The sequence below is a fragment of the Uranotaenia lowii genome, chromosome 1 (assembly GCF_029784155.1).
Source record: "Uranotaenia lowii strain MFRU-FL chromosome 1, ASM2978415v1, whole genome shotgun sequence".
NCBI classification, from domain to species: Eukaryota; Metazoa; Arthropoda; class Insecta; order Diptera; family Culicidae; genus Uranotaenia; species Uranotaenia lowii.
The window spans coordinates 147,121,502-147,135,057 of record NC_073691.1 but is presented as its reverse complement, the minus strand read 5'-3'; the positions used below and the strand labels follow the sequence as shown (position 1 = coordinate 147,135,057).

Genomic DNA, 13,556 nt, shown 5'->3' with positions numbered 1-13,556 from the left:
AGTATCGTCACACATAATTGATGAATGTCAGCACGGATTTCGCAAAAAAGCGATCAACCTTATCGAACTTAATGGTGTATGTCCCTTTTATCAGCGGTTGTCTCGCAAATAAAAAGCAAGTAGATGCTTTGTATGTGGACTTTGCGAAGGCATTCGATCGACTTCCCCACAAGCTCCTGATCGATAAACTAGAAAAAATGGGATTCCCAACTTGGATCGTAAAGTGGCTCGAACCGTATCTCCATGACAGAACTGCATTTGTTCAACAGGGTCACATCAAATCCCGACACTTCACTGTTCCTTCTGGAGTTCTTCAAGGGAGTCCTCTGGGTCCACTACTTTTCAACTTGTTTATGAACGATCTTTGTGATATAATTGATTCTGAACTAGTATTCTACGCTGACGATCTAAAAATGTACCGCTCAATATCACAATATTCAGACTGTTTGTTACTGCAGCAGGATCTCGATAAACTTATGTGCTGGTGCCAAATAAATGCGATGGAAGTTAATCTGAAAAAATGTAAGCTTATAACGTTCACTAGAAGCAGAGTTGAGATCGCACATCTTTACACAGCTGATAACACGGTACTTCAGAAAGTTGAATCCATTCGGGATTTGGGTGTGATTGTGGATAAGTCTCTTAATTTCAAGGAACATCTTGCTGTAACCATAGCGAAGGCTAAATCAGTGCTAGGATTTCTGGTAAAAACACCAAAGGATTCACCGATATCACCACTCTGAAGGCATTGTACTGCTCGCTCGTCCGCTGTGGTTTGGAGTACAACATACAAGTGTGGGCACCAAACTCAATCGGCGGTATGAAACTTCTCGAATCAGTCTTGAAGCGGTTTTTAAGATACGCACTCCCTAATCTACCATGGAATGAACCTCAGAGACTTCCACCTTACCATGACCGATGTGGGATCCTGAACATCGAACCGATCGGCTCACGAATTATACTTCTTCGTCGCCTGTTTATATTCGACATTATATCCGGAAATATAGACAGTGCTAATCTCGTCGAAATGATACCGTATCATGTCCCATCTCGCTTTTTACGGAATTTTGAGCCTCTAAGAACAATCAATTATGGAAGAAACGAATTTTACAACCCATTTGATATATCGTGTGAATTGTTTAATCAAGTTTGTGTTTGTTTTGATTATAATATAAGTAAAGATAGTTTTAAGCATAGATTAAGAAATCAGTCTGAATGATATTAAGTTGTCGAAGGCCGTGAAAAATAAATAAATAAAAATGTATGTTGGTTATCCACCATGGGTGCACGTATTCACCGCAGTTTCTGCCTAAGTATGTGTTCACGTGAATTCTTTAGAATTTTTCAAAGTTCGCCAAATCTCTAATGCAACGCTTACACCATACCCTGTAATCACATTTACTCTGGGGAAGAATGTAACCCGTAAAGAGTAAGTTGTTACCCGAAATGTCCCGCAAACCTGCACTGCTAATGACCACCTCACTTGTGCGCCAACGACGGAGATCATCCGCCGATGTGAGACGGCGTGTTGGATGCCCAGCTAGTAAAACTTTCTCTCAGGGCGGGTCAAGCGGACGGAAAAGGATAAATACTCTTAAGCGAAACCCAAAACGCAAAGTGAAGAATTTGCAATACGAGACGAACCAACCCAAAACTTACTTTGCCCAAATGAGCTTCGCTCACTAATCAAAATGCTCACGAAATACCATTTTAGCTTTATATTCGGTAGCTCTCAATCAAAACATAACAGAGTATAACATAATAATCGTGATTATAACCTGCGACTGTTTACCCTGGGTTTGCAAACCATATTATAAATGTTTGGTCGAACTAAACTGTAAATATTTCGTGTAATAACTCTAGACTATATCTTATAGTCTAGAGAAGATCTGACCTTATTTGTTGCCGACGTAGTCGGATTGTTGTCCACGGTTCCGTTTCGGTGGTGACAATGTTTGTGGTCGAACCACAGACGAACGGCTTCAGCGACTACCGAGGCTTGGTCTGGTTGACTCAGAGCTCGGATGTGAGCTCCTACCCAGTAAGCGAGTCCTCTCAGAAATCGACAGAGCATGCCAAAAATTGAGAGTTGAGTCACTGAAGTTAGAATAAAACGGTTAATTTCGGCGACACTCCGAGAACGCAAATATTTCCGTTCGGTTTGTCCTGCCGAGATACCTAGAGGCAACGAATACGAATGCGCACATGCGAAATCAGTTTGAATCGTACGCTCGTACGGTGTGCACGCATTTTATCCCCGTGTTTTTTATACGTGTGCTTTCAATCGTAGCAGTCGACTTCTCAGTTCTCAGGCAGGCAAACACGCGTCTCGAAGGGGAACATACAAACACGATTCGGATTGTGTTCGTGTGTTTCTTTGGAGGGCGTGTATTAGATTATTTCTTGGCACTCACCCAAGGCACGCGTATGGTGTGTTCCTCTCTACCGATGTAATGATGCAAAATCGCCAGAGAGATCGTTACGATCCTTCTGGCGATTTGAGTTACCTCTCTGCCGATTCATGTTTACTGGGTACTGACCTGGCCTACTCTGTGAGCTAGATTCGGATCGCCGATCGGAGAACCCGATAGGGAATCCACGGTAGCCGTGTCCACTGGCTCAGGGCAGAGACTGGTGCCCCTACGGACGGATGACAGCATGCAATGCCGACCCGGAAGTGTCGGAAACCCTTGGCTCGGAACCCTATCGGGAGTTCCTACGGCTTGATTCGGTTGGTGAGCACAGCTTTTACGCTAGCCGGATGGCTTGCGTCTTCGACCACTAACTGACCGGGGTCCCTTGGCTCGGAGGTGGTTGCTGGTACCTCCTACGGACGTGCAAGCTGCCTGGATGACCTTGACCACGCTATTGCCGATCACTCGGCCCAAACGTTGTTTTCTCCCACTGGCCAGACTCGGTTCTAGAGGCTGGATTCGGAACCGACTGGCCGAGACGACGGAACGGTAGAATCTACAGAAAAAACCTTCGTGTGAAGGTTTAATCTACACACACGTGTACGATTAGGTTATGTATCACACGAAAAACGGAAAAAACGGACAATGGTCATACCTGATGATCTTCTTTTATCTAACGGATAGATCTCTTTGCTGTAGCTTTAATGTGGTATTGCTAGAGCAGTTCTAGACTAAATGGATATCATTTAGTGTTTCGTTTTTGTTTAACAAAATTCTTATCACTCACTTTCAAACACGCTATTCATCGCATGCACCGATGATACATCTAGCGACAGTAAATAAAGGCTGGAAATACTATAATAAATAGTTACAAACTATCCCACCATGTGGTATTTCACCGCAGCCTACCATTTGTATCGAACGGAAACGACAACACTTAAAATCTGCTGCGTGCACAAAACTTCAACTGCCCTCGATGAAGCCCAACGAACAAAGAGGCTTGAGTCAGCTCCTCTTGGCTTTACCAATCCCTTGGATAAGCCGCCAAACTCACACAATAGGTTTCAGTCGAATCTAAGAGTAAGTGGGAAAGGTAGAAAGAATGCCACAGTTGATCAAGTTGTACTAAAAGATTTATCCAAGACACCGCTCATATACACTGAGGTGATTCGAATAAACGGTGTACAGAATACTGTTACATTACCCCCAAAATAAATGCATGAAAATTTTAATTAAGTTAAAAAAAACTTAATTAAAATTTTCTCAACACTAATATTGGCCAATCCATGATACGCCACTATTGCTGTTTGAAGATTTTTGTTTTGAACATAAATTTTGCTTTAACTTACGATTACTAACGCTCAAAAAATTTTTGCTCGTGAAAGCGGTTCAAAATGGTGGAAACGAACTAAATCTCAATTTAATTTGATATGCAAATGCAAAATTTGAGAAGATTTGGAATTTTCACTCAATATTGGCTAATTATTTTCTTATTATTCGTTCTAGAGCATAATAAATTGTATTTTATTCATAATAAAAAACGACAATCAAATTTTCGATTGCATTTTGAATTAAAAATGGCGGAACCGAACTAAATTTTCACTAAGGTGCACTTGCACCATTAAACACCAAATAATAAATTTCATTTTAGGGTTTCGTTATCTTATCAACACTTCTGTTGAACTTTTTTCCAACGATTGGCTATACCATCATTCTTTTCATGGTTCTACGTTGATTCTTGAATTTTTACTTTTCTGATTATCACTAACACGCAATAAATTTCCGATTGCCGTGGCAATTCAAGATGGCTGTAACAAACAAAATATTGTCCACGAAGCTTGCCGAATAGGGCTATAACAAAAGGCCAAATAAATGTACCTAGATACGAAATAAAAAAAATAAAAAAAAAAAACAAAATATTGTTTTAGTACACAACACTCTTCATAGATGTTGTCTTTTCGTTCACCTTCCTCGATTTTCAGAAATCGTTTTTCTCTGATTTTTCGATCATGAATAATGGATTTGATCATGGTTTCTAACGAGCACAAACTTTTCGCACATGATGCAGTATAACAAGATGGCTGGAACGAACGTAATTGAACTTAGAACACAATGTTTTTTTCTAATGTGCCAAAATTTTCGGTACCTTTTGAAAATTTACTATTTTCCACTTAGATAAATTCCTGTTTATCCTTAGCTTACTGCTCAATTTCAAGCTCGTGGCGGCGAAGTCTAGCCGCTGAAATCCGCACAGTTGACGAGAACCTTGGCTGGCAGCAAGTGAAGACGCTGGCTCCGGATCGCCAGCAGTGGAGATCTTTTATCTCAGCCCTATGCGCCGGTCAATCGGCGCTGGACCCTTAGGTAGGTAGGTACTGCTCAATTTCGTAGTTTTAATTTTCACATTCTTCGCTAATTCGATATTTTTGCATGTCTTTAATAAATTCACTTTACTCGTATATTTCATTGTGGTACTTTTTGTTTTTGATAAACTTTTCATTTCAGTTTTGCAGATCAAACGATACATAATATAACTTCCGATGGCTTCGTATGAACTGTTATGAAGTGAATGTATTGTGTTGATATAAGGTATATTCTGGCAGAAAAAGTCAATCAGGTGGCCTAGTTTACTTACAGGCATTCCGGCATCCGTGTATATACCTGGCCAGCTAGCAACTGATTAAACATTCTTATTATATAGTTAGTTATAGGTGGAAACACATCTTACCTGTCGACCACTTATGGGCAGAAAAGTTTCAGTGATAAAACGGAAAACCATGTATATAAAAATAAATGGTCCTTCGAGCCCATTAATACAGTCATCTAATTCTTCAACCACTAAAGTGCACTGCAGTGGCTGCCTTGGTAACTCTTATGGGTTGTAGCCAAGGTTGCCGAAAAAAAATCTGTGTTTTTGAGAAAAAAAATTCTGACATTCTGCGATTTTACCCAAAAATTCTGTGATGGTTTTCTGTGATGCTATTTCTTTGAATTTTATTGAAAATTCATGATAAATTAGAGTTTTTTTTTACATTTAAGTTGAGTAAAATAAATTAAAATGACCAATGTTATGATACTTTCTGATTTCAAAGTAAAAAACCTAAATTTTATATTGGCCAAAAAATTATAATTTAGGAAATTCATTCTTAATTAAAAAATTCAGTGAAATTTTTCCAAATTCTGTGTTCTGTGACACAGATTCTGTGATGAAAATTTGCTCAAAATTCTGTGAAATTACAGATTTTTCTGTGATTTCGGCAACCTTGGTTGTAGCACAGAGAACAGAGTTCGAGCTGGAGCTCAACACATGTGTGTAAATACCAACCTAAGTTTCAAAACAAATGCGTAAGTGGACTAACATACATAAGATGTCGCTACCGGTACACCTATTTTTGTTTTCATTTTTTCGACACGCTTAGAAATTACTACTCATCGCTTATCTCAAAGGAGGCCAATGCAATGTATGACAGTAACACAAATTTAGGTGTAATAAATTTTAAAACATCATGATTAAAAAAAAAATGCAAATCATATCTCAATCACAATTGAACGCTGTCACCTGAGATCGATAGATGAGGACTTGTAACTCAGGGTTAGTAATCAGTAGAAATGATTAAAGTTATTAATAAACATGAGTTACAAGGTAACATCAACCGGAATACCGACCCATAATTAACAATTATAACATTTATGTTCACATTCTCTGTTCTAGAAAATTATTTACTGACAGACATACTTTAAAACTTGGAATTCAACTTTCAATTCAACGCCAATATTGATTGAACAATATGGGGCATATGCTGGGACATATGACAGCGATTGAAGTATGATTGAAATATGATTTGCATTTTTTTAAAATCAAGATGTTCTTAAAATTTATTACACAAAAAGTTGTGTTACTCTCATACATTGCAATGGCCTCATTTGAGATAAGCTATGAGTATTAATTTCTAAGCGTGTCGAAAAAATGGAAAAATATGTGTACTGGTAGCGACATCTTATGGATGTTAGTCCACTTACGAATTTGGTTTGAAACTTTGGTGGGTATTCTCACACACGATTTCAACAAATTTTTGTTCGGGGCCCGATGTCTGTTCTCTGTGGTTGTAGCCCTCAATCAGGCTTACTGATAATCGCCTCGTTTACTTCAAAATTTCAAATCGTTACCGATGCAACCACAGTAACGACGCTGTTTAGCATTTACTCGCGAACGAATCAAAACATACAACAGAAAAGCGCCGTCTTAGTGAACTATGTACAATGATTTTTCGTTCTGTTTTTGTTGCCTAGGGCGCCTTGTTGATTTTCTCATCCCTATTTTCAGTCATTCGTTACTCCAGCAACCATTTGCTTCGCAACTGAATCCATTCGTCTGCGAGTTGATTCGGCGCGAATTGATGACGATGATTTTGACCACTAGGAGGACAATTTTCAGGATAACGACAAAGACCCATACAGTTGACAAAACTTGAGAGGAAAATAAGCCAATGTTGGCCTAGATTTAGTTTTTTTGCACCTCTTGCGTTCCTAGAAATAAAGCATTTTGCTTCACGCGGTATTCGTGTCGAAGCATGATCGTCAGCGAGTCGAGAAGGCATCGAATGATACGCGCAATGTTTACATCAAGGTCTTTTGATACACTAGGTTCTCCGACTTTCACAGTAAGTAGGCGAGGGGTGAGCGGGGCTCTCAATGAGTTTGTTTATTTTTTGCTCAGCTTTTCGGTGGTTTGTTGGTAAACAAACTTCATGAGTTCCGCTTAGTTGCATAACCTACATAGCCAAAATGGCTGAATCGGGAATTCGATATTCGGTAACACCTCCTGAATATATACACACCTTGGTTTACATCAAGAACGAATGATGATTGTTTGATTGTTACCAATAGTAGCTCAGAAAATAACTGATCACTAGAGAGGGAAAGAAAAACAAACTAGGTATGCGTCGTTCGATGCTTAAAAGCGTCGTTTGTAAAGAAAACAGACCTTCTATGTTGAGGAGTAAAATCGTTGGTGACTTGGATGGGGGGAAAAATCATTCTGAACGAAGATCCGCAACCTTGCCCTCAATCAGATGTCTGTATAAAATAAAGGATTGATAAGTTTTTCGAACAATGGAGTCACATGAAGACTAATCAAGCATTAAATGAGTTGAAAGTGTTTTACTGATTGTTCATGGCACATTTTCAAACCCATGGTTCCTCGAAAGAGGTTTAGAAGTAATGGTTATCACAGACAAAGGCCGCAGGCTTCCCAGGATCCTGATTCTCCATGTCCCGTTCATAATTTTTTCTCTACCTTCATCGTTGGAATTTTTGTGGTTAATGCAGTAACATATGCAGCAACATTGCTACTTAGAATATGGTCCTTCAAGCAGGTTCCAAATAGATCCACGATTTTGCAATGATAATTATGGTCCTCCGAGCCGGTTAATTCTGTCTCATCGAGTTTCTCAACGACACCAGCTATTCGAAACTTTTCATGGACCCTGGTAGCCCTTGAAGGTCTTCTTGATAAGGGGGCATCATGGAGGAATGGGACTGCAGAATTTAGGATCACATGGATATTTGAGACGAAGTTTGCATCATCATGCATTCTTATGGTCCTTCGAACAGCATACTTTTCATGGGACCTGGTAGCCCACGGGTGTTTATTGTATCGGGATGTCTTATGGAGGAATGGAGCTTAAGACCTACAGATTTTCAAGCTGTATCGATCTTTGATCAGAATTGGAATCGTGTTGGGCTTAAAGCTGCGGAAAAACCTGTAACACAGAAAATTTTGTAGCTTTCTGAAGGCTTGTTCAGCATTGAAAGGTACAAAGAGCAGGCGTTCCCTGGTTAATGTAGGGCTAGGTGGGGTAATTATGAACAAAATTATTCAGTTTTTCATACTATCAGTTCAAACAAGTAGTTCTGAAAGAGCCGTGGACTGTATTTTTGCTCGTATTTTGGGGACCGTTCGAAAAGACCGAAGACACAATTAACCGGATGTTGAATGGAGGAATTGTCACTATTAAAAAGGCACTTATTGTTCTCTATTTACATGTATTTACACTATGTACATTTACTTAACTTATTAGGAGGAAACATGAACTAATGGAGGAAGGAAACTTAACTCGAAGGAACAACTTAACTCGTAGGAAGGAATCTCATAGAAAATAATCTTAACTCGTAGGAAGGAATCTTAACTTGGAGGAACACTTGGCTTAACTTCAAATCGACGTCTTGACTTGTCGACGGATGGAATGGATCTGAATGGATTGGCGAACACGCCGGTTGCTTGAATGATTGCTTCATTCACACGCACACAAACATCTGTGTGCGCAATGGAACTTTCCACTGCTCGCTGACTGAAGTAACAGCATGCAATTGTTGTTGTACGCCGGCCGGCGTTTACCGGTGTTTCCTATGTACACATATGAATGCATGTCCTTGAATGGACAAACAACACACAAAAGTAGCAGACGGTGATCGGTGATGACTTTTTTCGTTGGTGGCGCAATTGCGACGTTGCCAATTCTTCGAGTTTGGCTCGAACAAGTTCTTTAATGTTGAAATTCTGGAAAGTAACCAAAAATGCATGACTGGTTCCCTTCTTTATTTTAAGATTTTTTTTCTTATTTTTAAGTTGCAGCTTGTGAGCGTAAAACACTCGTTCATAATTATCCCCTTGTCTATGGGGTAATCATGAAACTGTAACGATTCTAGTTATGTGATGACTCTTGATATTAGCTTTATTTCGAGATTGAAATCACGTCTAAACAGTGCATTGTAGTGAGATTTGTAATGATATTCAAATTTACTGTTGAGAAGTTTTTTCAGTTTTTCACTGCTGAGAGCCATGTTTTCATATAATCACATATTCAAAAAAAAAACAATGTTTAAGGCTTATTTTCAGGATTTGGATGGTTATCATGCTTTTGAAGGTAAAAAGTAAATTTTAATCACAAACCAATGCTGAGAAAACACGTGTTCATAATTACCCCGCATCTTGGAAAGTATGAGGTAAATAAGAACACTTCTTTGGTCGTGGGTAAAAAAAATTTCAACTTTTAATCATATTACACCACATGGAGCATCAATTACTGAACGTAAAACTTTTAAAAACAACATTTTATCTCCATTCACATTGACGAGGGAGTCAATTGATAAGACACGTCTCAAAACGATTTTCGTTTCTCAGAAACATATACTTTGTTAATAACTGTAACTACAAAAATTTTACAGTTAGGTTCGCAAGTTGTAACTGTAACTCATCAATAAAATGACAGACTATCACATTTGATCAGTTTTGAGACTCTACTATGACCATAATGGCGCTTACGGCGTTTGTTCGGAATTACGCCTTGTTCATAATTACACCACTTAGCCCTATAGACCTTGTTCGCTGTTAATGTTAAGTTTTGGCAACAGGTCTTTTGCTGTCCGTTTTTTTTCTACGGTAGATTTCATGTTTCTGGAATGAACCAATCTAGCCGTCAAAAACGTTTTCGATGCTCGCTGTACAAGGAGACCCTTTCCAATAATTTGGAGGTCCAATCTACTTATGAACAATTGGCCAACATTCAAATGTTGGGTTAGAATTCGGGATTCAGTCCTTCGACGGTTTTCTATCATATTTCTCAAATGCTTACTAATATTTTCAATTCAACTGCTCCAAAACTCAAAAGGCAGAGATGATAAAAAAAAGAACCATTTCAATTTATTATTCCATTTCACAGATATGTAGATAGAGTTTTAAGGGGAAAAAATAATTTATCTTATAACTTGTAATAGGTCCAATCAATTCATTGGCTCAATTGGTTGGAACAAAATTTCAATCAAAATGATGTCAATCCACGCTTCCAAATGCCCGTCCATTACATTTCGTTTGCCCTCGAATCTGTCTGGCTAACGCAGTGTTTTTGATTAAAATGCTATTTTCAGAACCTAGCAATGACGGATTACCTGGTGATGACGGTCAAAGCCACGGACAACGACGACGGATCCAATGGAAAGGTCCTGTACCATCTGCAGGTGAGTCTTTTTTTTTCACCATCATTTTCCCATATACCCACACACTCTTCCAGGAACAGAAGGTTTTTGAGGATTTGAACCTATTGCGGAAGCGAAAAAAATTTCGACATGTTTCCTTGTATGTTTCATTCAACTTCAATTAAGCTATTTTTCATTAATTCCTCATCAAAATTTAATATCCTGCCAGTTACGCGCGTATATGATTTTTCTCTCGTTTCGATCTTTATGACATTTGCGACCTTATACCAATGTTGCAGTTGGCGGACAATTATTGAAAAACTTATCCGGTACCGTAATACTGAGTTCGATGTTTACTCTAGGGCTTGAACTCGTGGATATAGGCTTAGGAGCCAGCTGAGCTATATTACAAGCCTTGTACATGTATCCATTACAAATCTGAAGATTTTTGATCAAGAAACCAATCAATTGCTCAAATGGGTCCAGAAGATTTTATTCATATTTTTTAGGCAAAACTATTATTTTCAGAATATTTTCGTTCTAATCCATACTTTCACTAAAAAAAGACTTTCAGATACGTTAAGGCGCGCTCTTAGATAATCACACAATCCACAATATTCTCCAGACTTTTTTCGGTCGGTGGCCTTGGGCCTTCGAATCTCTGAAGCATTTTTTCTTGCTGATCTTAAAGTTTGTCTAAGAGTCATCCTCTCGGGGTTTCTTGATTCTCAGTAGCCGTTTAATCCCGTAGGTCCAGCGAGGTACGGTTTCTGAAATGCCTAAGTGCACCATTTGATCAGCTCTTAGGGTAGCCACGAGAACCTTTACGCATTAATGTTGGCCCTCCCGATCCAACGAAAATTCGTTAAATCAACCTTCAGCGCACTCTTCACGTTAATCCTTCTGATCCAAAGAAAGTGAAGTGAACATTCTAAACACTCTTCATGTTGGTCCTCTCGATCCATCGAATATTCATAAACTGAATCTTAAGAACATTCTTCATGTTGATCCTCCCGATCCAAAGAAAATTCGTGAAGTGAACCTTCAGAACACTCTTCATGTTGGTCTTCCTGATCCAACAAAAATTCATAAAGTCAACCTTCAGAATACTCATGTTGGTCCTCTCAATCCAACGAAATTCGTTAAGTGAACCTTCAGAACGCTCTTCATGTTGGTCCTCCCGATCCAACGGGATTCGTAATGTGAACCTTCAGAACACTCTTCATGTTGGTCTTCCTGATCCAACGAAAATTCGTTAAGTGAACCTTCAAAACACTCTTCATATTGGTCCTCCCGATTAAATGGAAGTATGTTAAGTGAACCTTCAGAACACTCTTTATGTTGGACCTCCCTATCCAACGGAATAAGTAAAGTGAACACTCTTCATGTTGGTCCTCCCGATCCAATGAAAGATTGTGAATTGAACATTCCGAACACTTTTCATGTTGGTCCTCCCGTTCCAACAAAATTTGTTGAGTCAACACTTCAGAGCGTTGGTCCTCTCGATCCCATGAAAGATTGTGAAGTGAACATTCCAAACACTCCTCATATTGGTCCTCTCGATCCAACGAATATTCATAAAGTGAATCTTCAGAAAACTCTTCATGTTGGTCCTCCCGATCCAACGAAAACTCATGAAGTGAACTTTCAGAAAATTCTTCATGCTGGTTCTCTCGATCCAACAAAAATTCATAAAGACAACCTTCAGAATACTCATATTGGTCCTCCCAATCCAACGAAATTTGTTAAGTGAACCTTCAGAACACTCTTCATGTTGGTCCTCCCGATCCAACGAAAGTATGTGAAATGAACATTCTGAACACTCTTCATGTTGGTTCTCCAAATCCAACGGAATTCGTAAAGTGAACCTTCAGAACACTCATCATGATTCCCTCGATCGAACGAAAGTTTGTAAAGTGAACCTTCAAGTCACTCTTCATGTTGGTCCTCTTGATCCAACGGAATTCTTAAAGTGAACCTTCAGAACACTCTTCATGTTGGTCCTCCCGATCCAACTAAAATTCATGAAGTGAACCTTCAGAACCGTCTTCATGTTGGTCCTCCCGATCCAACAAAAATTCATATAGTGAACCTTCAGAATACTCATGTTGTTCCTCCCGATCCAACGAAAGTTTGTGAAGTGATCATTCTGAACACTCTTCATGTTGGTCCTCCCGATCCAACGAAATTCATAAAGTGAACCCTCAGAGCACTCTTCATGTTGGTTCTCCCGATCAAAAATATCAAGAGCTTAATTTGCAAAGCATAAGAACGTTAGCTTGTGATGAATTCTGCGAAGCTTATATTCGTGCTCGTACTCGTGAACTCAACGGGTTACTAGTTAACGAAATCTCTTTCAGCAACACTTCTTCTTCGACCCGACCCGACACGAGGTTAACACATTCGCATTTCTCCTCTACTATTCTCAAGGCCTCATCTCTCTAGCGACTCGAGATTTGACCAATCCTCGTAATGACACACAACCTATCTTCTTGTCGACTCAAGGTCTTATATGTTCTCCACCCACTCGAGATCTGACGTGTCCGTATAAATACTCGGGTTTTAACACACAAACCACTCCTCTTGGTGATTCGAGGCCTGACTTCTTCTCGAACGACTTGAAGTCCGACCTCTTTACACCAGGACATTCTGGACTCACGCCTGTCACTACACACAAGTTTGTATGATTCCCGACGCAGATGATATCCTATACTGAATTAAATTATTTGTCTGGGGTTACGAACCACTCTATTTCGCGGGTACTTTCCGCTGTCATCTACACTTCTAGAAATGCCAAGTATTATCCCCACAGATTCGTTCGTTGGGAAACAACACTACTCAGATACTCCCCGAAAAGGCATAGTCAACGCAGAGGGTATAAATAGTCTCATCTTGACATCTTCAACCTTGGGGTTGTGCCGTATGTCTACCCCAGTCGTAGTCCGGTTGTATCTTTTTGGTAGGCATCCCTAGGGGTTTGATTCCTACCACAGCACATGTTTGGGAATTTTACAACCCCTCTAGACAGATCTGGTATTGTTGCATACCCCTATATAAAATCTATGAATAAGCGTTAAAAACGACCTAGGCGACCTCGGTAGAATATTTGGTTTGAGGCTCAAAATTGTAGGGAAAGTCTCAACTTAACATAGCATCCTTAAGCTACTT

The 13,556-nt window shown here is 39.4% G+C and overlaps 1 protein-coding gene and 1 long non-coding RNA gene across 2 annotated transcripts in view; one reads left to right on the top strand and one right to left on the bottom strand.

Annotated features, from left to right (window-relative positions):
- LOC129738010 (cadherin-87A) overlaps positions 1-13,556 on the top strand; it is a 565,342-nt gene that overhangs the window by 510,302 nt on the left and 41,484 nt on the right. Inside the window, exon 17 of the mRNA XM_055729186.1 lies at positions 10,341-10,430. Within this exon, the coding sequence (XP_055585161.1) occupies positions 10,341-10,430 (90 nt within the window). The remainder of the gene's footprint in view (positions 1-10,340; positions 10,431-13,556) is intronic.
- LOC129740455 (uncharacterized) lies at positions 4,035-4,625 on the bottom strand. Its single transcript, XR_008736246.1, has 3 exons — positions 4,561-4,625; positions 4,381-4,495; positions 4,035-4,292 (listed from the first exon to the last, which is right to left on the bottom strand). It is a non-coding gene; the product is annotated as an uncharacterized LOC129740455 (long non-coding RNA).